The sequence below is a fragment of the Macaca mulatta genome, chromosome 9 (genome assembly GCF_049350105.2).
Source record: "Macaca mulatta isolate MMU2019108-1 chromosome 9, T2T-MMU8v2.0, whole genome shotgun sequence".
Taxonomy (NCBI): Eukaryota; Metazoa; Chordata; class Mammalia; order Primates; family Cercopithecidae; genus Macaca; species Macaca mulatta.
Genome location: NC_133414.1, coordinates 12,679,640 through 12,706,929, shown reverse-complemented (window position 1 = coordinate 12,706,929; position 27,290 = coordinate 12,679,640). Strand labels below are relative to the sequence as shown.

The 27,290-nt window shown below is 43.6% G+C and overlaps 1 protein-coding gene across 50 annotated transcripts in view; it reads right to left on the bottom strand.

Annotated features, from left to right (window-relative positions):
• Positions 1–27,290, bottom strand: part of CELF2 (CUGBP Elav-like family member 2) — a 538,967-nt gene that overhangs the window by 163,003 nt on the left and 348,674 nt on the right. For 39 of the 50 annotated variants that reach the window (XM_077945723.1, XM_028825957.2, XM_028825962.2 and 36 more), the window contains one exon: positions 6,634–6,830. In XM_077945723.1, the coding sequence (XP_077801849.1) occupies positions 6,634–6,830 (197 nt within the window). Of the gene's footprint in view, positions 1–6,633; positions 6,831–7,007; positions 7,230–26,734; positions 26,853–27,290 lie in introns of those variants that run through there. The other 11 variants (XM_015146444.3, XM_015146443.3, XM_028825978.2 and 8 more) reach the window with 2 other exon arrangements.

Sequence of the window (27,290 nt, the reverse complement as noted above, 5' to 3'; positions counted from 1 at the left end):
GACTGCATTTTATGTTTGTCCCATAGGTCGGTCAGCCAACAATGAAAGGATGTCACAGTAAGTAACACAGAGCCTTCTGTTAACATAACATTAATTCAGGATGAGATGCCCTTCCTGTGGGCCATCGAGGCAGCACCAAAACCGGGGCTGTCCCAGAAAATCTAGGGCAGTGACCCTGGTTTTCGAGAAATGTAGGACAGAAATCCTATTCCCTACTTGCATGCATTAAAATGCAGTGTAGGTTCATCTTCCTGCAGTTTGAATTCTTTCTTAATTCCTGATTTCAAGATAACATTGCTTAAATAAACAGGCTCCCAGGTCCTTCTATTACTTAAGTGAAGTTTCTGACATGTTTTTAGGAAGAAAGGAAAGGCGTGAAACATGAAAATGACCCTCCCCACTCCAGTCCTCCATAAAGCGGCCAAGGGAGTTCCCTACAAACCTTTAACATTTTAAAGAAGAAACAAATGGTTTGTAAGATAATCAACCCTCTTTAGACCATGCCAGCAGCACTCACACATTTGTTATCTTAGTGAACATGTAAAGCAACTTGGGAAGTGGGTATTATTTCTACTTCATGGATAAAGAAAGCAAGGCTCATTCTCTGCACAAGTTGGCCATGATAAATACCAGTACTAAGTCCTTTTCTCCAGGGCCTACCCTCACTCTACCATCGCACAGAAGAAACTTCTGGATTTAGGGCTACCCTCGGCCCAATTCTGAAATAAGTAAAGTTAGTCTTTGGTGTCTTTATGCTTCTCCTGTTCCTGTTTCCTTCTTCCTGTTCATTCCCCAGCAGTCTAGTCTGATTCTCAAGAAACTTTTCCATTGTCCTGAACTAGACAGAGATTGAGACAAATTAAGACTTTACTAATGACTTCCTGAAAACTGAAGTAAAGCCTTTAAGATAGAGAGAAACAACTAATCACCCTATTCTAAGATCAGCTGGGCCAGCCCCAGTGTAACCCTCACTGCAGCCTGACCAAGACGAGGCTGAAACAGCAAGAGCATCATAATCCCCACAAAGGCTGCTCTTGTGAAACTTAAGGTAATAACCCTTCCCAAAGGAGTCATGAATGCAATTTCTGTTTTATCCAGAAAGCTCTGGTTTGCAGCACTGTTGGGCTGCAGGTGCACAGCAGTTATGCCATGACCTCCCAACACACTGCAAGAAAAAAGGAAGTTTTTCCTTTGGTACGTAGTGATAGTCAACAAAAGCCACTTCCCTTTTCTATTTCTTTTTGAGCTGAGAAGTTGCCAGAAGAGAGCCCAGTAAAATGTGATCAACAAGACATTTGGTTAGGTCTAAGGTGCTCTTCCTACCTTCTAATCTCAAATGCCAAGTGATTTAAATCTATCACTCAGTTTTCATTTCCATAAAATCAGAATGACAGTATCTAACCATTTAAGTTTAGAAAAATTTAAACAGTGTTCATTACAGAACACGCTTTCTCAGGGTGCTATGATCTCGGATTGTAACTCTGATTAACTAACACATTAAGAGAGCGATGATCCAAAGCACATAATTTATCTACTGATTCTAGGTTCCAAGTATGGTCTCGCTGGAACACAATTTCCTTATCTGCCAACTTCTCCCATTGAACCTCAACTGCCAACCCTTCAACTCCTCCTCCTCCTCCTCCTCCTGGACCAGAAGCTGTCTTTCAGCATTACCAGCTTCTCTACTTCAGACCTTCGAGAGAACATTCTAGCACATCTGCTACCCTTCCTGGCCTTCTATGATGTCTGCATTGATCACCTCCAACTCCCGGTTCTCTATGACTCTGTTTCTTTCCTCACTCAGGTATAAACAGTCCCAGAACCACAACCATCAGGGCCCACTCCAGATGGACATGATCTAAGTGTGACCGGCCTCTCCCTGTTCTTCAACAGTTCTACCACTCTCCACCCAATTTCCCAAAGCAGTCATTTTCAACCTTTTCCATTCCTTTTAAGTCTTTAATTCACTGAGACTTAAGAAATTTCCGATTTACTGAGAAGACTGAGGGCAGGTGCCTGTATGAAGTGTCTCCTACTTCTGAAACTTTGTGTTGTTACTTCCTCCTGAATGCCCCTCTGTCTCAAATGAAGTATCTTCCCACCCTTTCACAGGCCTGAGGCAGAGTCATGGCTACTTCACATTTTCACAATCTCCTTTGCCGTACAACTTATCATTTGCTGAACAAACCAACTGCATGTCTAAGCTTCCTCTCCCTTCACGCCAGACTACTAGAAAGGCACATCTACACTCACAACCCACACATATATCCATGCATTTCCTTTCCCCACAACCTCTACCCTTCTTCTGAAGTGCTCTCGGGTCCTCCCAGTCACCAAATCCCATGGCTTTTCTAGCGCTGCATCCTTGACTCTTCTGTGACACTGCAGACTCAACTCAATCAAAACTGAACGTAATGCTCCTCTCCTCCATTCCCACCACTGATGACTGTGCTCCCAATTCTCCCAGTTAAGCCAAAGCCTCCTGGTCATCACTGACCCAATTTAGTTATCAAGTCCTCTTCCTTCCACTGTCACATCTGTCCCTCAGACTCCCCTTCCATTCCCATGACAGAAGACATCCTGACCTCAACCCAAGTCAACACACTGCACCAGCCTCTGAGCCTCTTATTGTGAAAATATTCCTAGAGCCTTGATAGTCTAACAAGGGAATTTTAAATCCTTCAGCCTGGGAATGAAGGCCTGCTAAGAGTTGCTCTAGCCTATAGCTCTAGGCTTCGTGACCTTCCCTTCCTCTATTTCATGTCATGTATTTCCCATTTCCTCTGAACTGTGGGAGAATTCACAGTTCCCAGAATTTGCCCTGCACTTCCGCACCTGCATGCCTGAAGCAGGCCAGTCCATCCATTTGTAATGTTCATCATGACTACTTACTGAAATCCTACTATTGTTTTCAAGATTTGGTAAAGATGCCATCTTTTTCTTCTCCCATAAGCTGCGAATTATTCATTTCTTTGCTCAATTTCCATGGCTCCAGTAAGCCCATCTCTTTCTTACTCATTTACTCTTAGCTCATGTTCTTTCATATGAGAGTTACCTGTGGACATGCCTTCTTGTCCCTGTTACGAGTTTTTTTCTTAGACACATTGATGAAGTTAACAACAACTATGATCATCATGACCGCCCTAACCAGCTCCTATTGTATCCTAGCACTGTGGAGAGCACATCACCTGATCACACAGCAACATTACAAGGACCGCCTCCACTGTAAGATGTGATTAAGTAACATGCCCAAGGCCCGTAGCAAGGAAGCAGCAGAGCCAGAAATTAAATTTAGGGTTCTCCAATTTCAGAAGCCATGTTCTTAACTCTCTGTGGTATTGCTCACGATCTATAGACAAAACAGATGAACCCTGAATAAAACACACTCTTCCAAAGTCCTCAAGGGGGAGAGAGTTTACTGAGCCAGAGTCCCCAGAGTTACTTAGCCTGCTTGGTCAATACATGCCCCTACAGTGAGAATATAGGTATCTCAGGCTTGAACCCTGAAAGGATGATTTCACAAGTATGACCAAGTTTTTGTGCCTCACAACCAAACAGAAGTGAAATTGAAAGTGAGGGGGAAAATCTAATTCACCAGGATTAGGTAACAGACTGACTGTCTCTTTGCCTGGGACCATCAACATGGGAAAGGCCATGAATCAAGGTCCCTCCAAAAGCCTCACTCACATAACCCAAACCACCTCCAGTAATTCTAGTTTTTGAGACTCTGACATCAGCCCTGTGAAAACATGATAATTGTACTCTGCTGACAAAGTCTGAATCAAAGTAAATGTGAGGTCTTATTTTACATGTAAACAGGCAAAATAATAATGGCATGCATACATATCAACAAGAAGAAAGTGGGGGCTGTCGCTCTCTCTAGGTAAGCGGCTAAGGGCTGTAATCCTCCGAGAGCAATGTCATTATACAGCTCAAATCCCATCACGACAAATACCTTGACAACAGAGATGTCTGTATAACAAAAGCTCTTTCAAGCTTTGGCTGACAGCCCACATACTTTAAGCAATATTTGATGTGAGACTTGGAGTTCACAGTAATGGGAATTGACCTGTATTTCCAAAGGTAAGATTTGAATGATTTCATCTCTAACTCCTACCCCATGATATCATGAGGTGGGACTGATGTACAATCTAAACCCCTGAGTATAAAAACTAAACACAAAGACACAAATGAAATCAACTCATTCTTAAAGACTGAAATTTCTTCCTTTCACTTGGGGAACACTTAAGTAAAGGAGACTGCCCCTGACCCAGCCCTGCAACACAGCACAACACAGCTGCTCTGCAGTGTCACCTCATGGAGACACAAAATGGTGTAGTCCATGAAGACAGAAGGACCGTGTCCAAATCTCCACTCTGTCACTTCACAGCTGGGCAAACGGGGCTGTGTTTCTTAACTTCTTACGAGCCTCAGTTTCCTCATCTGTAAAATGTGACTACCACCACCTACCTTCTGGATTTTGGTAACGACAAAATGAGAACACATGTAAAGCTCCTGACAAAGGGTCTGAGATACACGGCATGTACTCAAAAAAACTTCCCTCATCGGGCCTCCCTTCTCCTTCTGCAGACCGTGGGCTTCTGTAAACTATTTTCGCCAAATTAGTAATCAGATACAGTGAATAGAAGTCAACAAAATGTATAGTCTCAGATATAGGCAGGTAGAAACTGCTGCTCATAGGAACATCTGGGCAAGAGAGAGACAATAGGAGAATAACTAGGCCACACACAGGTATGTACCTGACTGGGAAAAAGGCCTTTTTGGCCAAGGTAAGATACATGTATTCCATGGCCGAAAGTCCCGGAAGCAGGCACCGTAACAGTAAGTGAGCTCTGACACTCTGTCAAACGTAATTTTAAAAAATGCTGATAAACCAACATTTGGAGTCACATTTTCCTGGTCAAGGATAAATTGTGGTTATTTCTCTAAAGCATAGTTTACTGCCTCTGGTCTAGTTTTCCCTGGGTGACATTCTGGCTGGTGAGAGAGCCCTTATTTGGTTATTTTTAAATTTATTAATTTTTCTTAGCTCTAGTCTATTGTCTTTCCTCAATAGCATACCATGGAAGCATTAAAACAAACTCTAGTCATCTCCATTTGGCAAACATGTAGGTAACCAGTATGAGAATATGTCCAATAAAGGTATTTAATATTGCTCTCATTTGTGAAGTTTAAAAATCTGCAGATTTTCAGTTATCTGATTTTTCTATGTTTCAAATAATGGGACAATCAAGTCTGTGGTGACAACATTCTATGTGCTTTTTGTAACAACCTTGCTACTATGTTTGGAAAACTAGAGTGTTACAAACACACTCTGAAGACATGCATGTCCACCTTCCTAAAAGGAGTACTGGCCAGGGGCTCCTCAGTTCCTTAAGAGGCTTCCAAAGTCCTGCCAGACCCTGGCAACGACAGGGAACAAGAGGAGCAGCCCAGCATTTCTCGGAGTCACAGAATGTCAGTCTTAAAGATTTCCTAGTTCTATCCTTTCACCTTGCCAGTAAGGAAAAGGCTTAGAGAAAAAAGTATGTGCCAATGTTCATGTACCCAACCAAAGTGTATATATAAGCCAAGTGATGCTTTCAGAGGTCTTAGGAGAAGCAACATAGAAATAAAATAACATGCCAGACAGAAACACCAAGGCACAGAGCAAAAGAAACTGTGAGGCCCACAGAACAACAGAGGACTCTCAGCAGAGAGACTGAGAGATCAAGAACAGAGAAAGAAAAAAATTTACTAAAGCAAGAAGGTTAAAACAGCAACAGAGACCAAGTGGCAGCAGGAGAGTAGATATATTAAATTCGGTCTGCGGAGAGCTTACAAAGTAAGACTCCAGGGCACAGGAGCACCACCCCTCACAATGGTTTCTGGGTCTCTTATTTCATTAACGGCACCCACTGCCCCCCATCACCGTCATCTTAAAATGGAGGCAGTTCACAACCACCAGATCCTACGCCTTCATCTCAACACTGATAAGGGTGTAACCCTAAGCATTCGTGAAGGTGTCCTAACTATGTCAGGCCGCTAGGGTGCTGCTCCCAGCTCCAAAAGGCAGATTTACCTCATGGTCCCCACCTGACCCCCAGGAATGGGTGTCCCTCCTTCAAGGGAGCCTTTTCTCCCTCGCACCAGTGGCATCATTAACTGTGTATAAGGTACTTCGAGGTCCCCACAGGCTATGGAAAAGCGAAATGCAATTGTAATGACATGGGCAATCCTGGGCACGTAAGGGTGGGAAGAGTTAGGTCCTGAAATACAAGGCTGAGAAACGCGATTCCTCGGAGAAGCAGCCACCCCTCCCAAGCAGAGGCTGCGCTGCCTAGAAAGTGACCTCCCGGGAGCGATCACGCGCCTGGACCGAGCCTCTGCGCTCCCGCCCTGCCTCGGTCCCTCCCTCCCGCCTCCAACCTGTCCCAGCGGGCGGGCGGGCGGGCGGGCGGGGGTGCGGGGAGGAGCCGGGAGCAGCCCCTGGAGCACAGAGGCCGCCAGCACCGGCTGCTTCCAGCCCTCCTGCCTGCCCGCCCGCCCTCCAGCAGGCTGGGAGCTCGGGCTGCCCCAGCGCCCCGCGACGCCCACCTGGACGCCTGGCGACCCCCGCCCCGCGCTCTGTACCTTTACTCTGTGGAGGGTTCTGACTCCGATCCCGGAGGACGTTGATCTGGTAGACGGCTCCGTAAGGCTCAAAAAGTTCTTTCAGCTCCTTTTCCGACCACGACCGGGGGATCTGTCCGACAAACATCTTAATGGCATCTGGGTCTGGTTGGTCTGAGTGATCCAAAGCTCCGTTCATCTTGTTGGCTGTGCCGTTACTGTCAAAAACGGAACCGGGAGCTAGAGTTAGGGCGGCACGATGAGGGACAGGAAGAAAAAAATAGTGGGGGTTGGGGGGCGGGGGGGCGGGGAGGCGGAAGGAGGAGGAAGAAGAGCAGTGGCAAAGTGCCTAATGAGTCGTAGAAATTTGATGAACTAAAACAAAGCAGAGGCACCATGAGTTGCTCCTCGGCGGCGGCGAGGCTCTCACTGCGTGCTGCTGTCGAGCAGAGCCGGGGGAGCACAGGGCAGCGCCCCGCCGCCTGTCACCCAGGGCGTGGACATCTTGGAGGCTCGGGAGGCAGCTGCAAGTTAAATGTAGGTCTAGCTCTGCAAGGCTGCCATCAACGCATCAGTGCATTATCAGCCCTACCCTGTCTGTGGCTGGGAAAGAAAGCAGAGCTAGATGTCTGCTGGATTTCTCGCCCTCTCCCTGCCCCGCCCCCCACCCCGCCGCCCTTTTTGGGAGGTTTTTGGAAGAGAGGAGAGAGGTGGTAATAATAAAGTCACATGGAAAGAAAATGAAACACTTGGCAGTCCGTCAGATGACTAATGCAAGATGCGGGTGATGAATTTGCAGAGTGCGCGAGGCATCCATGTGTGCATCAAATTAGTACGTTGTTGCTACTCAGAATGGAAAGCGGTCCAGCTATGCAGCTCCGCGCAGCTGATTGGCTGCCCACGCCAGAGAAAAAGGCCGGAGCTGGGAGGGGGCTCCCCTTTAAAAAGCACATTGTTTATGGGACCCAGGCACAAAGGGTTTAATTCAGAGAGGCAAAGGAGATCTCAGAATTGCCTGCTTTGTGCTGGTTAAAAAAAAAAAAAAAAAAGCAGCCCCAGAAAGTTGAGTTCCCACTAAAAGACACTGAATATTTCAAATCTCTCACACTCCATAAATTGTTCTCTGTATATCTGACTTCCAGATGTTGCACTTGAGTTCTAAACAATCACACGTTTGGGAGAGAAAAAAAGAAAGTCTGCCTTTTCTTCTCCCAGCTTCAGTAAATATTTGGGGCTGACAGAGAGCACAACCATAAGCTTTTGCATATCAGTCCTCCTCAACGCTGTTTCCCAAATCCCCATTTGGAAGAGAATGCTGTATACAGCCTGCACGTCTAGTCACCATCGAGTAATACGATGATGAAGACATGTCTTTTTTTTACTTGCCCCCACCCCCTCTGAGCAGGAATAAATAGTAAAGCAAAACCACATACCCTTCTTGTGCTCCCCACCCCCGCCCCAAATATACCCCGAACCCAGCTACTCTGCCAAGTGACAAGGCTGAATGCCTCTCGGCAGCACTCATTTGCAGCACTGCGCACTTGCTCCAGCTTCTCAGCCTGTGAAAATAGAAGGCGCCGTAACAAAGCAGGCAGACGCTGCCCCTACAGAGCCTCCTCCATGAGTACCCCCACCCCAAGAAGCAGAGAGGTCAGAAAGGGGACATGCTAACTAATACTAAACTGCAAGGGCCAGACATGATTTCACCGTAGCTTCCTGGTACTACTAAGAAGGTAGACAAAGATCTTACAGAGAGCTACTTACTTGGTTAAAATGAACCATCAGACAAATACACCATCAGAGCACTTTAAATCTGCTGTGGGTCTAGGATGGTCCTAAGCCTCTAAAAACAAGATACTCATGGCTAAAAAGCCAAAACCCTATGGTAAGGAAAAATCCTGAATGAGATTGAACCTGGAGAGCAAAGTGATGTCAAATACTCTTCGCTAGGTCCTGGCTTCAATTTCTACTTCTTCACATCCCCCTATTTTACCACTTTATTTTTTATCCTTGAAATAAACAATCAGACTGTCTAACTTGAAGCACTTTCAGAGCTTGCTCTAATCAACCTTATTGTTACAAAAAATGTTCTGCTGGATAAAATATTGAGTACAAAATCTTCTCTCAACAATTTTGGTGTAATGTAATGCTTGTTTATGTTAGAGCTAGATTGTTTATCTAGTTCTTGTGCACCTATCCTTTTTAAATCGCTCTTTGAGAATTCAATCAACACTTGAACCCTGTGGGTCTGTGGCTGCGGTGGGGCGGAGGCGGAGGAGCCCCTTGCAGTACGGCATGTCATGTTCACACCCTGTCGGGGGTTGAGAGTGTGGCAAGACTTATTTCTGGGACAGGAAAGACTTGTGGTTACCGCTGTTGACAACCAGCTAGAATGAAAAGAGGAAAGTATTGCCACGGGTCTCGGCTAACAGAAAAGAGAAGCTGAAAAAATTGGGCTGCTGCGCCTCATCTGCGGAGCGCAGAAGGTAACACAATGGAGAACGGAGTGGCATTGTACTAGTTCTAGTGTCTGAACTCAGAATTCTAGAGCAAGCAGTCTTCAATGCTTCTGCAAATAAGAGGCCATTTATTCTTTCTTGAAAAATATAAACTCACCAAGATGCATCAAGTAAGGGAAATAGAGGAGCCAGCCAATGCCTCATGCCTCTGGCCTGTATGTGACTAGTGTACATATGTCTTTCCTCCCATGAGCCATGCTTCACTGATGCCTGGAGACCTCTCATCTAGAGGCAGTATGGCACAGGGGCTCTGAGTTCTGGCAGCACCCCCTCCTAAATGTGCTACTTTGGGCTTCAGACTCTTCATCAGTTAAACGGGGATAGCGGACTCCACCTCTTAGACTCGTGTGCTTAACACAAGACACGGCACAAAATAAGGGGCTCTGTCACTGTCAGCGTTTCCTACTGTTAATTTCTTCTTTGCATCTGTGAAGCATCTGAAATGCATGACCATCAAAAATCTACTTTTCAATTAAAAAATTTTTATAGTATAGACTCAAACACAATTCCTATCCTAAATAATAATAATATGTGTATTTTAGTCATCACTTACATAGCAAATATTGTGATAGGTACTTTATATTTTTTTCAACCCACCCCCCCGCCGCCTTTAGGCTACTTTGAAACCCACATTTACTCAGTCACATAGTGTGTCTCCATCTCTGCAGATTCCCTTCTTCTCCAGTCCTACAGAGCCACCCATGAGCACCTCTCATCTCTCTCTACATCCTTGCCAGACTACCTGCCCTTTCGGAAGTAACTTTTCCACAGATTTGCATCAAGTTCTAAGGGCAGAACAATCCCTTCCTTAAGTAAATCCAGTGATGTCCACTTGTTGTACAAGTTAAAATATTACCACCCCCACACCTTCCCGATCGAAAGCAAAATAGGTGGTCCTGTCCCACCAACCTCTCTCCTGGCACTGCCGAAATAGGTGGTCCTGTCCCACCAACTTCTCTCCTGGCACTGCCAAAATGGGTGGTCCTGTCCCACTGACCACTCTCCTGGCGCTGCTGAATCACGTGCCATGAACCCCGACAGTGCTGCAGGAGCTTGGTTTACTCCCTTCTCATCCACCCAACCGAATCCTGCTCTGGACTCCCAACTCTCTCCCTGGCTGATGCTCCTTTTTAGTGGAGACTCACTGAATTCTTTCATCCTCATGGGGCTGTAGCACTGACACTTCTAAGCAAGCCAGAAATTATGTGTTCAACAGTTAAACCTTTGGAGGGACCTGCTCGAAACTATGGAAAGCCAATGTGCTTTTCAAAGAGAATTAATTACAGGAATAGACACCCCAAATCTCAGCAAGACCCTTGAGAAGATCTCATATTTACAAGAACCTCATCTCGGGCTTAGAAAATCAGACTAGCTTGCTTCTCTTCACTCCCTAGCCATTCTCAACACCCAGTACGGTGCCTCTTACAGTCCAAGAATTTACATCCAAATTCAAATAATATTTATTGAGGGGCTCCTTTTTGCCAGAAACCTTTGCCAAGTACTCGATATACAATGCTCTTCAACGGTTCCCATTGGCATCATGATCTGTTTTGGAGATGAACCCAGTGAGAGTCACAGAGATACACTGACTTTTCCAATGTCACACAAAAGGTGCCTAGAGAATGTGGATGCAGTGAGAGGTGACGGTCAGCTGTCTTTGCTTCATGTTCTGTGAGTTGGGTTTCTCCAGGTTGACGTTTCCCAACCCGGTGACCACTTGTAGTCCCCGGACACATGCGCACACATCTCTGCTGGCACCTTGCCTACAAACTGCAATGAGATCCTGAGTGCCAGTTCTGCTAGTACCCTTGGCAAGGAGCCAGCTAGAAGGCTCCTCTAAGACAGATGCCATACGGAATAAGACCGCAAGTCTGCAAGCACTATGCCAGTGGGCAGTGGTATTCTCAGTGTCAGACAAGATGAAAATGAAATCATGTTCAGAAAAACGATGAGTGCTTAGTTTTAACCCAGGCACTGACCTACTTCCCTGTTTTAGAGGAAAAAGAACTAGATCAACAGAGTATATGCAAAATCTTCTGAGGTTCCTCTAAGCAGTAGACTATTATAATAATTGATTCAACATATTATTATCTTTACTAGTTTTAGGACAACAAGCTTTTATAAGGACCAGTGATTTGCAGGCTTCCTTTGGAAGAATGCAAACAAAAGAATGGAAATTTCTATTCTTTTATCTTGTTCTGTGGGCGGCTTTCTGTGTTGTGTTTCCTTCATTTATATAAAAAGAACAAACTTACAAAATGGCTACGAGAATTGCCAAATGGCTATAAACTATTATACTAATGCTAAAAGACATAAAATGTCATCTTCAGAATGCATACGAAATCAAGAAGTACACAAAAAATGCCTTGTCTTAGAAAAATTGTGTGTAAAGATAGAAAATCGTCCTGGTAGTTATTATTACTCTAACACTTTTTTTTTTTTTTTTTTTTAATCCTTGGGGTAATCCACATCAGTGCTACCCAACCTGGTGTCATGATGGAAATGTTCTGTATTTGCACAGACCAATATGGTGGCCACTAGCTTCATGTGGCTAATGCGACTAAGGAACTGAATTTTTATTTAACTTCAGTTTACCTAAATAGTTGTAGATGCAAATATACTTGTCCTTTGCTTGGTTTTTACTGATTAGAGTTGAGATTTATCTAAACATCATTGCATGGGAGGTTTGCTTTGGAAATGCAAGAATATGGGGCCAGGAAAGCCCCATCAGTGCTTGAGGCCCTCAACAGTAGGTCAGGGAACGGTGGGCCAGCAGGCCTGAGTTCTTATCCTGGCTCAGCAACCACTTAATTCTGGGATCTGAGGCTAATCATATAACCACTCTGTTGTGCCTCAGTTTTCTCACTTGTAAAACAAATCAAGAGTATAGGCCCCATTTGGCTCTTCATTTCTATAATCCTATGGCTATGGTCTGGACCCAGAGAGATTCATGGAAAAGATAATTTAGATAATATAACCAGCTGCCTGAAATCTTGTTGTGATTCCTTGCCTGTGTCCAATTCAGTCCCTCTGGCTCACAGGTGACACAGGCTGCAGGCTGGAGAGCTGACAAGGTGTCACTGGCACTGTGGAGAGCAGCCTGGAGGCTCCGACAGGCCACTGAGTGGCCGGTTAATTGGGGTGCTGCCAGAGCCCCATCTCTCTCCAGGTATGCTACCGTTCTTCCTAATGTCCTAACTTCAGTCCCATCATTTCTGTAGCTAACCAGCCACTCTTTCAGAGGGCTCAGGAATCATTTTTAAATATCACTTGTACTTAAGTAATAGCACACGAAGAAACAGGCTTTGTTTGGTTATTACAGGAAACTGTCCAAGACTCAGCTGCTTAAGGCAAAAGCAGAAAGAACCTGGCGATGGGCCTGGTGCCTCTGGCGGGTAACAGGACAGACATGCAATTCATTAATATTAACAATCTCTACATTGTCCATTTTGGTGTGGCCATTATTTAAGAAGAGAAATCTCTTCCCAACAGACTGGCAGTGGGGCAACTAAGGTCTAAGCATCAGCTCCTTCCCACACTGCAGGCTGGAGAACACATCAGAAACTCAGGCTCCACCCCCGGGAGGCTCCCTGTCCATGCTAAACTTAGTGCAGCCTTTCGATTTAGGAAGAGGAGTCAGTGGTCATCCAACCTGGAGCTCTGGGAATTGCAACTCCCTTTTAAAATGCACTGCTTCACAGTCATCATGAAAAAAGCGTCTGTCTTCCGTGACTGCTTTTCGGCAGGGCAGAGTTTGCCCCCATTCTGACACATCAATGTCTTAACTGTAGTGGCATCTGGGGTTGCTGGAAACTTTGGGTAAATTTAACAAAATGTTTTATCAGTTACACCACCAAAAAGATGTGAAAATAATGACACTCCCCTATTTACGTGGAAGGTATTGTTACTATTTATTATGTGCAGCAAAACCTTTTGAGTCAATGCCACGTACATTATGGAATGAGGCCCCAAGTCATCTCTGAGATGGCCACACGTCGGCTAGTGAATTCACACGGAAAATTAACCAGAGCAAATACCCTCAACATTACAAAGTCAAAGCCCTTCTCCAAACGGTCAGATTGTCATTAAATAGCTTGAGCTCCTCTGAAGAAAAGGTTCAGGCTTCCCATATATCCATATATATGTATACCTTATGATCAATCCTGTACTTCGACAAAATTAAAAACATAGTTTCTTAAGAATGTACAGGACATCATTGTTATTCACAGACAACTAAGAAATAATACATTTGTGTTCTTGGGGACAGGCATTCTGCTGGATTACCAAAGGTACTGCTGAACTGTGTTCGGTCGGGGGTCTCAAATGCTTGCCAGAGTAAAAGGCATCCACGACTTGGAGAGAACTATTCCTGCAGAAAAGGTCACACAACATAGGGCATTTGGACTCACCAAGTAAAAGGCAAACCTTATTACCTTATCTCAATGTGACTGCTAGTAAAAGGCAGAAAGCTGAAAAACCCCCACAAAGAAGTAAATTTGAAGACATCTAGGGGGTACCTGATGGCTGGACAATAACCCTCCCTGCGAAGGGAGCAAGGCGGCAGCTTAAAGACAGCCCTCACCCAGGCAACTCATTTCCTTCTGTGATTTACCAGAAATAGTTCAGTGGACTTCAGGGCCAAGTAGGAGGCATTTGCACAGGGAGAGGTAGGTGTTTTAGATGAACTTTTAGAAATGGCAACAGGGAAATAATCACCACAAGGAAGATTTATTGAGGGCTTCACATTCCCAAAGTGCTTTAGGGGCGCACACCAATGAATCCTCTCTCCTGCGGCTGAGCTCCGTGTGACTGCCCCTCACTTTACAGACAGGAAATTCCTCCAGGAGCCCCTGCTTCTGTGGCAGGTCTAGGGTATCCTTCCAGTCTGACTTACCTGCCAATGGCTTGATGCTGCTGAAGCCACCTGTTGGCTATGGGCAACTAATTGAAAGTGGCTCTTTGGATGTTTGACAGCAGACTGGTTTGGCCACAAGTGAACTACAAAGAGAATCCTTGTAAAATGATAAGATGAAAACAAATGTAGGGGGAAACTCAACAGGGGCCGGTGCTTCCCAAGATGAAGAATGATTTTTAACACAAATGTCCCCCCTGCATCCACAGTCCAACAACAAATGATTAAAGGACCCACATCAAGAGGGGCAAACCAAAGAGACACGACATCTGATTCCCTGCAGACTAGGTTGCGGTGACTGTGCTTCTCCAGGCAGGCAACTTCTGTTTTTACCACTGAAGATACTTTGCCTGGACTTACTTATGCAAGAGAACATGGTCAGTGCGGATTCACAACCCTCTCCACATGCTTCAGAAATGTGGGTGGCGAAAGCCAATTATTCCCCTTTGCAGAATCTTAAACACAACTGAGGTTTACCCTGAGTCCTTTTCTTTCCTTCTCATTCTCAGTTACTGAATATTTGCTTTATATCAGGCACAGTGCTAGGTTTGAAGGTGAGAGAGCTGAAAAATAGGTCGTTGATGTCCTGCTACTGCTCACGGCCAATTAGAAGGGACAGATATGGACACAACAAAAAACCAAAACCAATGTGATAAGGCCTGTAATAGAGCAATAAATAAAGGCCTGGAGTAAGGTAGAAACAAGTGACTCATTAAGCCAAGGGGACTGGGCATTCAGCATTCTAAACCACACTGCATCCCTGTAAGCAATGTTTCAGTGAAATTTTGCAGGGGGCGGCGGTGGGTGGCGGGTATCAAAGCCAAAAGACAACGGGCTGTACCATTTCACTTAGTTGGCAATGGGATTGAAACAAAACAAAAAATTGGGGAGAAAAAACTGGCTCTAACAAGGAAGGGAGCTGGGAAGGTGGGAAACGTGGTCCCAGGGCACAGCTCCCCTCCAACCACACATGTGAGAGGCACAGAAGCACCAGCAGAGTCTGGCGCCGACGGCAGTCAGGTGCATGGCTCACCTTGCACCGGGGACACAGCCTTATCCCCCAACCTGCACTTGAAATGTCACCCCCTGGAGCCTGTCCCGCAAAGGCCCTTCCATTTCCACTCTTCACTCTCACACGCAGTGGGAATCCTGTGGAGAGGTCACTTACTCTCAAGTATTTGAAAATAACTGCCCTCATCCTGACCATTAAACTCTAATCTAACAGCACACTCTGGCACCACCTCAAATTCAGGACACCTAAAGTTGATCTCTTCCTGTCTTCTTTTCCTCCGATTAGCTTTTAGACTCATTCTTCTCTGTCTTTCATACTGGCTCAAACTCCCTTCCCAACCAACAATCCATGACCGAAAATGGTGCTGCACACAGAACATATGCATAATGCAGACTGGCTGCTTGCTCTGGCCTTCCTCTTCTCTGACCGCGGAACCTCAGAAGCAGTGATTCATGGAACCCCCATCAAGGGCATGGTGGAAGCGTGAAATCCTGAAGACAGGGATGTCTCATTCAATCATTCACTTAATCAATATTTATGAAGCGACTCTGACAAATTCAAGGAGCTGGAGTTACCACAGTGACTAAAGTGGGGGTAAAACAGTCTTTATGGAGTCATATTCTAGAGTGGGCATGAAATAGGCAAATAAGTCAGTCTTATAGATCTAAAAAGACCATTTTGACAGAGAAAAATAAAGCCTGCAGGGGAGGGGGTTGCTGGGTATTAAATAAGAGGGTTGCAATATTAAATAAGGTGGTCAGGGAAGGCCTCATCCGGAAGGTGAGGATAGTCTCAGCACATCCTCAACACACGTTTACTGAATGAATAGATTTAATACAGCAAGCCAGAAGTCTTCAAAGTTGTAAAATTAAATCACATGTCATGTGATCCGTCGCCACTATTATTAAGAGCCACGTTATCCCGTCCAGTGCTGTCCTGTTAAATCCGAGAGTCAATACACCTATTACTAGTCAGTTACTGAGTCATGCCTATTTTTCTCCAAATGCCCGCTGGGTCCACTTGTCCCTGCACAGCCACTGTCCTGATTCTGGCTATCCTCTTGTTCTCACTACATTATTATTCATATAAAACTGTTTGGTGGGCTTTCCTAATTTGGACTAAAGGACAAAGGCGTCACTGACCTTTGTGCTTGCCCGGCATCCAGAACTCCACCTACTTTTCTGTTAAATGTTGATTATCTGCCCATTCATTATTCATTTTATCATCTCTCAATGGCAGAATTTAATCTAAGGCTGGTCTCTCCTCAACCTGCTTTTGGCCTACCTGTCTCGGTCGTAAATGATGTGTAATCAAGGAATACAACTGGAATGAAATGCCAGGCTAAGGAAGGCAGCCAGCAGCGTGAGGTTTGATGTGAATGCACTGGAGATTACGGACGCCACTGTCTCCTTCCACTGATCTGGAAAATCAAAAGCTGACAGTCCATGGGATATAATTACGTCATATTAATGACAGTAGTTTAGAAAGAAAACAGAACCCACTTGTGAAGATGGGTATGTATTTATTACATTCAAGTGTATTTCTTTTTCCCAAAAATGCCTTCAAACTCCAATATTTGTGAACAGTCAGCATAAAGAAAAAAAATGATCTTAGAGCAGCCAGAAACGTTATGTCACAAAGTTCCCATCCGGATGCTCTGCACTTTGAGGTCTTTGGAGAACTCTTCAACCCACTCCTCCAAGATCTCTCACGTTGGTTTTCCACAGCCTGATCACCTGCATTTCAAACCCACAGAAGACAAGGAGCACATGAAAGGGAGGCTCTGTAACAGGCAGGCCCAGGTCCTGGTGGGGACAGACACCAGGGTCTGAAATCGCCTCAGGGTGAAAAGCCCACCCGTAGCAGGGACTCAGATGTGTTCCCTAGCCACTCTCAAGGACAGCAGCACAGCGGAATTATTAATTTGTATAATGACAAGCTTGTTTCATCTAAGGGGTCACATTAAGCTCAATAAATTCTGCTTAAGGAGGCCGGGAAATATATAATTTATTGTAAGAAGCGTTCCTTCAAAATGAGACAACAAAGAGAATTGGTGCCTTAAAGGAGAAGCTTTCAACTATACTGCAAACTTAGTTAATCAGACTGACTCATTCCTCAGGGATGAGCTGAGATGTTACTCTGGTTTTCACATGTCGAGATTTGTGTACCACCTAATTTTCTGTCATTAAATGCAACAACTGACTCTGCCTAAACTCTTCGGCTTTGTTTGGGTTAATACTGCTGAGTATTCTGCTGGGTTTTTCCCTACCTGTGATTGTTTTTGTCATATTTGTCCAGGAGAAATAAGGGCGACAGGTGGAGTACATGGGAGCAGTAAGTTGTTCCCTTTTGGGAGTTTGTTTTTTCAGTCAATAATGTATCGTGAATCCAGAAGTAAACTTTAGTTATTTCTCTTCAACACATCACAAAAGATGATTGGTGAGGTTTAAAAATTGGATATAAAATGCCCCCAAGAGATGACTGATACCACTAAAGGGACAAGCATACATTTCCTACAATTTTCCTGTCCGGACACAACAAAAAGCAATCAGATGCACTACAGTGACTGCACTGAATTCCTCGACAGCAGTTCAAAACATGCGCCTCTCTGACAGTCTCAAAGCAATTTGCAAGAATACTTCCAGAGTTCTCTGCAGGCCACCTCATCCTGCACGTTTCCCTTCCATGCAAATATGCTGGTCTGTCATGCTACAAAACCACATCTCAAAAGGCAAAGTCCAAATGATATTTTACTTTGCTGGTTTTTAAATCCCTAAATTGTATCTTAAGATGAAATCAGTACCAAATACTACATTTTGATTTGGAAATCTACAGGTCCTGTCTCTTTGCTTCTTCTCTCTCTCAGCAAGTCATAAATTCCATTAATCATCTTAAATCACCAATTAAAATAGGTTTTGACACTTAATTTGCTTATTTCTTAAAACACACACCATCAGATATAACCCCTTAAACAAATAAGAGTAAAAGTAGAATTACGTGCTAAATTAGAATGGCTGTTATACTAAGAAGCTGAATATCATTACATCAAAATTCCCCATAGTCGATTTTTTTAAAGCCATTTCTTCATTTTTTGACACTACATCTGGCACAATGAATACAGATGATCATGTGTTTATATGTCTGTCTAACTGCCTTTCCCAAACACAGCCAGATGGAGGCTTTCAGAATCAAATTAATTTCAGATTAATTCACTCTGGACCCACTCCAGTTTCATGACTCTTTGCTTTGAGGCAGCAACCAAATTGATGTGAAGTCATCAACTTGAAAGAGCACAGGTTCCTCGATCTCAAGGGAAAAAAAAACCGTACGATTCTGCGGTTGCTCCCCCTACCCAAAAAGAAATCCATTCAGGTACCACAAGATGCCAGTTCAGGGACTGATCAACATTTCACGGTGTCAGAATCAACCAGGAAGAATGTTTCTTCTTGGATCCAAATATGATCACGGTTAATTGTACATCCAATATTCATAATGCCTTTAGATGAGATAATTCCAGGGAAAATTAGCATCTCCATTAGCAACAACAGAACCAAGGGCGTTAGGGTAAACTTGCCACATAAGCAGAGTCAGGTACGACCTGTGACACAAGAGAGTTAATTCTAAAGGCACAAAGCGCGTGTTCTCTGTCTCTAGCTGTAGCTACTGAAGGAACTATAAACAAATGTAGCTGGGCTTTGCATGCTGTCAATCTTGGTGGATGCCTTTATTATCCTACTTGTTTCTATTGCAATTTGGGTTTCCATGGAGACCCAACAGTCAGCTCTAGAAAATTATAAGATAAATGTCAGACGGTGATAACGGTGTTAATGAAGCTTCGGTGACAAGCAGCTCTGTGCTTCAAATAATAAGCCTATTTTCTATTAGCATATGTATAACCTGTCAAAAAAAATACCTGGAAGAGAATATTCAAAAATATCTATCTATATTTAAGAGGGGACAGGTGAAAGGCCCCTCTAGAATGGCTTAAATGTGGTGGGTCAACCTAAGCAACGACAAAAAAATTAAATTGCCAGTTTCTTGGGAAAATTAGGCATGGGCCAATGGCTCTGAATGAGGCTTTAGCTGACATTCAGAAATACCTGACTTCACTTGGTCATAAAAGTTGTTCTTGTAATGTGGTCCAGGGAATCTGTTTTTGTTTCTGGAAGCTAAGAGCTCTACTCGCTAAGTCTGACCGTGGATGATGATGAGCTTTAGAGAAATCAATGCCACAGCCAACCTCATGGTACCTGTATTAATGGAGCCCACCACCTCCCTCGGGGCTAGGTTGCTGGATAACTCTAATGGGATTGCCAGAGTCCACAGCCATCCTTGCCTATTCCACAGCCAAACAGGTGCTACTGAAATTTTAGCAGGTCAGAGAAACTGACAACTGTGACAAGAGTTATGTAAGTTTGATACATTCTGAAGACACAAGATGAGACTATGGAACTGCGAACTACAGCACAGTTCAAGGAAAGATGCTACAGAAAGTAACTGAAGGAAAAATTTCCTTTTTTGGGAGAAAAGATTACTAAGGAATACAGCAGATTTTTATCTTTTGTTCAAGTACATCCTTTAGGATTCTGAGTTAAAAGGTTAAAAAGTGACAATTAAAAGGGTGGGAAGTTAAAAGGATAATTTTCCAAGTCACAGTCTCTCCAGAAAGACAACACAGACTTGCATAGTTAATGCTATTTGACATCTTGCTATAGTCCCATTATTTAATCCTTCCCACCAACTTTTTCTTTATTTAACAACTGTTTCCTGAGAACCTACTTGGTGTCAGGTACTGTGTTCAGAACACAATGACGAACAACGCGTTGTCACTGCTCTTATATTCCTCATTGTTTAGTAGCTTGTACAACCTAATGTTCAAGGTCTTGAATGAGGTGTCACAAAGTTCTTTTCTCTCTGTCCAAGCTTGGTCCAGTTTTGCAGTGACTACATGAGTATGTTTTCACCGGGCATGGCAACTCTTTTGGCTGCACCCCTGCATGCGGAACAGCCCCAGTCTTCTCCCATCCACTCACTCCTACCTGACTCCCTGCCAAGCCCATTCTTCAAGAGGAAAATTCACAGGAGTCAAACCCAAGGTCTAGGATTTAACTGGGCCGTGGTGCTACGGACAGGACTTTCAGTGTAGCTTTTGAAGAAACTACAGAAATTCTTGTTCCCTGGACAGCATTTCTTTTTCTCTTTAGAAAGCTCTCTTCTAACTCTGTAAGGCTTGTGTAGACTGTCCCAGGCCTGCCTCCTACTCAGAGAGGGGGCTACTTCTCCCATGTCGCAAGATGGAGCATGACCACAGTGAGACTCAGGGCAGAGTGGGAAAAGAACAAATGGCTTAAACCAGACACCCTTGTTTTTAGGAGAAAGAATATTCTGTTTCCTAAAAGCCCTGACTTACATATTTTTTTTTTTCCTTGACTCAATTCACCATGAGACGTAAAGATCCAGGGACTCAAGCTAGGGTTTGGTCCAGAAAAAACACCCTCATTCCTCCTTTTAGTTCAAGACTAAAATGATCTTTTGCTCTCTGTGGCCAGCTGGCTCTCTGGAGCCACAGGTTCTACACCAAGGCTCGTGGCCATACATAGGGTCCCCTGTGTATACGCTACTGATACATCTCCAGGAATAAGGTGATGGAAGAGTCCAGAGTTCAAAACTCTATCCGCCTCACTCAACTGGAACGAACATAGCCTTGCCAAAAGACAAAATAAAAACAATACAAAACAAATAATCCATAAACTGTCGACAACAGCAAAATCCTACAATATCGTCACTGACTCTCACACTCCCTCGTCTCTTTCCCGGTTATCCCATCCATGGAAAAGATACAGAAGAAAAAACCATTCAAGCACACACAAAGCCTGGGATACTGGCAACACGATTCTTTCATAGGGGCCAAAGTGGTAATCTGAATCCAGGGAATATACAGGAAAAGCCATAAGGTTTAAATTTAATAACTTGATTTGAACTATGGGACCGGAGATGGAAATCTTTCAGTTGTAAATTAAGGCTTAATATTATACTACTAAAAACTGGGTGGGGAAACAGCTGTGGTCATGGAAACAGACTACAAACAGCATGCCTTTCTCACCAACAAGTCTAACCAGTTAAATAGCCTCATTCTTCCTTAACTAATATTCTTTATTTTGCTCCTGAAATTTTTATGATCTCACAATATTCTTGAAAGGTGTTAGGGAGTTGAATATTTAAGCCAAAAAGTCACCTGTAATCATTGTTGATATTTTTACACTACTGAAATAATTACTGTTCTTTTTAATAACCACACAAAAGATCTAACTGTAGTTCTTCAGTGTTAAAATGACAGGTCTAGAGTGGGGCCCCAAAATTAATCATAATTTTCCTGAATTCCTAATATTTGCTAAATGAACTCCTTGGAGAGACAGGAGTTACATATGTGAGAGAAATAAACAGATTATGATATAAGCGTTGCACAGCACACTTCAAAAGCAAATGCAAAAGCGAAAACTGAAAACAAATGGCTGCCCAGGTGTTTTGTTTTCTTCCTGCTGGTTGACATGGGGAGGTTTGGGTACACAAAGGCAGCTCAACTGCTGATCTGAAACCCGGAGCTCAGTGCAGCCGCTGTTGGTTCAACCATAATCTCCACTTTGAATGGTGTCAAAAGTATCTTTCAGATTTTAGGTTTGTATATTTGTTCTTGCAGACCATTTTATAAGGTCAATCAAACGAAAGAAACTGAATGGGAATTCCCAAATCAGTGAAGTCATTCAAGTATGACTATGAAGGAAGTCTTTCCAAAACAAGGTGGATCGCAAGCTCCTCTAAGATATGGCACGCAGGGTTCATGTTTAGATAGCAATGCACACACTTACTATGCTGGGAGGGGCGTCACGAAGTAACTAGGTCAAAATAAAGATTATAAACCACAAAAAACGTGATACATGTGCTCTTTCCTTCAGCTCTATGTTTTCTTTGAAAATCACAACGTGCGTGTGTATTTTCCAGATGACTGATTTAGGGAAAACAGAACTACTTGGAAAGATTTGTGTCTTATGTTGGTAAAGACAACAATGAAACAGAGATCACTGATGTTGAAAGCTAAAAACTCACCAAGGACAGGATGATACAGAAATATTAAAAACAACCCATATTACCACAAAAACAATTTTAATTCCCCTCCCAGGGTCATATGGTATCAATTTCGGAAACCACATTTCCCCTGGGAAATTTAACTGTGAGCTTTTCTGTGTCCGTATTATCAGGGATGTATTTAACAGGGGAAAGGCATTAGGGTTTTTCTGGAGATCAGCTGACAAGTGCTGAATATCTGAAGACAGTATATTTCCATCGGGGCAGATGCAAGATGATGAGGTAGCTTCCTAATTATGGGCTTATAATGACACACACACTTAGCGATCAGCTTGTTTTGGAGGCTTCCATTCAGAGGTTTCATTAGCAACCCAAAGAATCGTGATCTCTGTGGACAGCTTGGAAACGTTCTACCTCAGCACACAGGAACATGAGAAGCCAAAGAAAGTCAGTGAGAGCAGAGCACGGGAGAGGCAGCAGTAAGAGGAACACTAAATGCTTCCCAAAGCCCCCCTCACAAAGCGCAAAGCCTCGGGTTTATTTAGCACGCTGCTTCTGGAAATCCCACCTCCTCTGGCCACAGGGCTCATACTTACTTTATAGAAAAGATTTCTTCTTGAGGAATTTTCACCTAGATTACACGAAACCCACAGATCTGGGCATTCAGCTGTGTGGGAAGTAAAACTGCATCAGCTGATGAGGATGCGGACATTTCCTTAACATACGTGCCAATAGGTCAGACGTGGTGGCTCATGCCTGTTATCCCAGCACTTTGAGAGGCTGAGGCAGGTGGCTCACCTGAGGTTAGAATTCAAGACCAGTTTGGCCAACATGGCAAAACCCTGTCTCCACTAAAAACACAAACATTAGCTGGGTGTGGTGGCGCACACCTGTAGTCCCAGCCACTCAGGAGGCTGAGGCATGAGAATCGCTTGAACACAGGAGGTGGAGGTTGTAGTGACCGAAGATCGCACCACCGCACTCCAGCCTGGGTGACAGAAGGAGACTCTGACTTGGGAAAGAAAAAAAAAAACCTGTCAATAATGCCAGTGTGGTGGCAGGGACTGGGGAGCACTCACAAGGGGGTTACTCTCCTAAATGGGTTGTAACTCAGGACAAATGCGTTCCAGCTCAGAGCCAGGTCCCTAGTGATACCAGAGTGATGAGGTTTATTGAGGCAATTTTTAATATACTAAGTGACCTTTATTGACAGGCTACTGGGCTTGTTTTGTGTGTGTGTGGTTTTTTTTTTTTTTTTTTTTTTTTTTTTTGGTTTGTTTTTAAGACAATAATCGATAACAACAGGAGCAATGAGCTTGGCTGGCTGGAGGCAGATACTGCTCTTTCCCCCCTTAATTAACAAAAACATTCCAGAACCCTGACAGACAAGAATAATGGTGAAATAAATTATGGAACCACTTATGTATGAAACCATACATTATTAAAACTACTCTAAATGGGTCCTTAATCTAAATAAAGATGGTCATTTTAGGAAGCCAGGCATCTCAAGAATGAGAAAGGACACAATGTTATTGTGACCCAAGATATAAAAGGTGGATCGCTTTGCCAGCAGACAGCGAGGGTATCAAACTGCCCTTGACTATGATTAAAATTCATGTATGTTTCTAACACTGGATGAGTCTCAGCTTCAATTATTTACAGCCCTGTATTTCTGTTGGTTAAAGATAGGAGAAAGAAGCATATTGGGCAAAACTCACTACTAATATTTACACTTGGCCTATTCCAGACCAGTCAGCAAAAGCAATGCCTTCCATTCTGTGCTGTGTGAAGGCAGCCACAGGCCTCCACTGGCAAAATCTGAACAATGAGCAATGCCCACAGCTTAGGGTCCTCACTGTTGCCCACAATACCAATTTAGTATGGCTGAAATAACTTTTACTCTCTCAATTGTAATACAAGGAACCTTAATCCACACATTTAGAAAAAAACAGAGGAGCCCCTTCCTTATCAAGCCCCGTTCTTCTTGCCATCCTGGGGTCACTTCCATGGCTGTTCATTTATGCAAATAAACCAGCAGCGCTCTCGTACTCTTTTAATGTAAAATCTAGCTGGCATACGGATACTATTTCACACACCTTCCTCGTTCTGCCCTGTGGCCCTCTAAGGGACAGAGAAGCTTCTTTGCTGCCACTGTGCCATGCCTCCTGCTGGGAGGAAGGAAATCTTGCCTTGTGTGTGAGCCCAGGCAAGGCTCTGCTTGGCAGTTTTACAGACCTGTGGTCAGGTGTTCACAAAAATGGATTTGCAAGTAATACAGTAATATGAAATCTCAACTCTCTGCCGTGGAGATAATTATAATCAGGACAATTTCCTCTTAACAAAATCGGCAAACCGTGATTATGTGTGTTTCTGTAACTTAAATTCTGCACTAAATACAAGAGGAATCCACTTGCCTTGCATACACTGCCATGTGATTATGAAACACTGAACCAAATCACTTTAAAAGACTCACCCTACTTAACAAAGGCATCCTGGTTTATATGCATAAAAGCCACACTCCAAAAAGCTTATGGGGACAAGCTTTGCACAACCATTCTATTTTTTAATGACTACAGAAGCTCCTGGGGTTCACGGTATTAAAAGAAACAAAAAAGGAGGGAAGTAGCGTTGGTTTTTAATTACTTCTACCTCTAAATCTAACAATCTTAAAGTAAGTGTTCTTTAAATATTTAGAAACAAACTAAAATGCAACCTATTTGACTTGTCCAGACACTGCTTTTGTGCCAGTACCACTACCGCTGGCATCACAGTTTCTCACCAAGAGTGCAAAGCCAAAGCAAATGAAAAGCTATGATTCTTCTTCCCAAAGTACCGTCCTTCACAAAAACAAAAACCTGAGAATACCAAGTAGCAGTTTCTCTTGAATCCATCATCCCTTTTTCATTCGCTGTGTGTCCTGGCACCCAAGCAGAGAGCCTGGCATGTTCCAGGGAGTGGCTGGGTGGACGGATCACAGATTGATCAGATAAATAAACAGGACATAGTAATGTGTCTCTTAGTTCAGGCACTGATCTCATTCTAATGACTTCCAGTAATTTTCATTAAGGCATCCTGCAATCCGAATGTCAATTTAGAGAACTACGTTGACCAAATCAGCTCCATCTTCTTCTTTCAAATAAACACAACCTTTCTGATGTCACACGCCATGGCTACAGGCTGACCGCTGAGCTGCCTTACTTTTCACCCATGCTATCAGGACACCCAGGCAAAGATAACACTATGTGGATAAACGCACTTGGGGATGTGGCTATGGGTTGCAAATGCAAGATGGGCTTATCTGATGACAGGGAGAGTCAAGGTGCCTCTGGCCTCACATGGAAAGAATCCTGAAAAGTCCTCTTAGATTATGAGAAAGATTCCATTATTTAGCAATGGTATATAGTAACAAATCACCGACAGAGCACATGAGTGTGTCGCCATTGGGGAATGATGGAATGTGGCTTAGTGACCCCACGATATTCTTCTCCAATAGTTCCCTTCCACCAGCTAAGCATGACCACACACAGGCCACACAAGGAGTAATAAAATGGAAAGGCAAAACAAAGTTGCTTGTTTAGACTATAACAAAAATATTTCTTCATTACAGAAGTTGGATTGTTTGGACCTGAAACACAGCTATGCTTACACATTATTTTATCCATTTTTTAGGATACGTGTAGAGATACAGACATATTCCGTATGTTCGACAAGATACCCTGGTAGAAAGCTCGATTAATGACACTTTGGGTCCTTTTGGAAAACCCTCACATGAATGTGTGGAAAATGCTGCTAATAAGTGTCATTATTTGAATAATTCATTCATTCATTAAAATGAATCTCTGTAAAATATTACAAAATATTTGTAGGAAGTGTAGTAAATGGAAAAGAGGGAGGGTTTTGATGCTTCAGACCCAAGTTCAAATCCCAGCTCTTGAAGCTTTCTTGCTGTGCAATCCTGGGATGGGATCAGAGTGCCAGATCCTCCAGCAACAGAACGAGTACAAGGAGGCCCACCTCTCTGTGCTGTTGTAAGGATTCCGTGGAATGTTTTACACATCTAGCAGTACCAGAGGAGAGTACAGGTAGGTATTCTCACAATGTTCTTGGATTTTAAGTAGTAGTTAGAAAAAGAAAAAGGTATACATAAGGAATAATTGTTTCTCATACAATGTAAACAACGTATATAAAATCCACATTTTAAACAGAAGCTACCGGGTCTAACCTGATCCCCAGCACCCAGAACGCTACAGTAGCGCAGCCAGTACTGGTAATGACAGTAAAAAAAGAAAAATAAATGAAGCAACTTCGTATCTACCACAGAGGCCTGGCTGGATTTTCTAAAGCATGTCTGGTTTATGTGCAGTGGTTCTACACTCAGCTTGAAGGGAGCCCTGCACAGTGTTAAAATCTCTCTGCAGTCACCCACAGCTCACTTCCGCTCTCCACTTCCTGCCTTCAGCGTCCCCACCCTCTTTCAGTAGCTGATTTGAGAATATAGATTTCCCAGAACAATTCTATCCTTTACTATCTCCACCCCACCAACTGGTTCTGTGCGGACAATTTTACCTGATTCCCATATTAAACGCAATCACTCACCAGGCAGTCATGTTTTCAAACGTGGGAGTCCTGCATACAACCTGCTCTTTGCTTGGTCAGCACAAAGCACATTTCAGAGACGCTCCTGAATCCTGACGCTCCTGCAAACCCATCTGAAGCTCAGCCAGCTCTTTCAACAACACATAAAAGTATCTCCGCCACACAGATGCCTGAGACTCACTTATAGAGCAATTACAAACCTTGAGCAGCAGTAGTGTTTTACATTTGTTCTGTTCTGTATTTTTAGCCCGGGCTTTTTCCTTTCATGGATTATGGTAAATATAACATTTGCTTCCAGAATGTGGGACTTGCTGGGATCATAAAAGAAAGTGCATCACAAGCAGATTACCTTTAGCTACTGCATTACAGGGAGGAACATAGTTACGCTAAGTGGATGGATTTAGTTATATTCAAATTCTATTAAGCTGCCTTGCCTTCGACATAGAAATAAACAAGGAAGTCTTACTGCTTCGTGTATTTTCAACTCCCCACTCCCCAATCAGGGCTTGGCGAGGGGTGCTTTTTTTTTTTTTTTTTTTTTTTTCCTTCTGTTTCC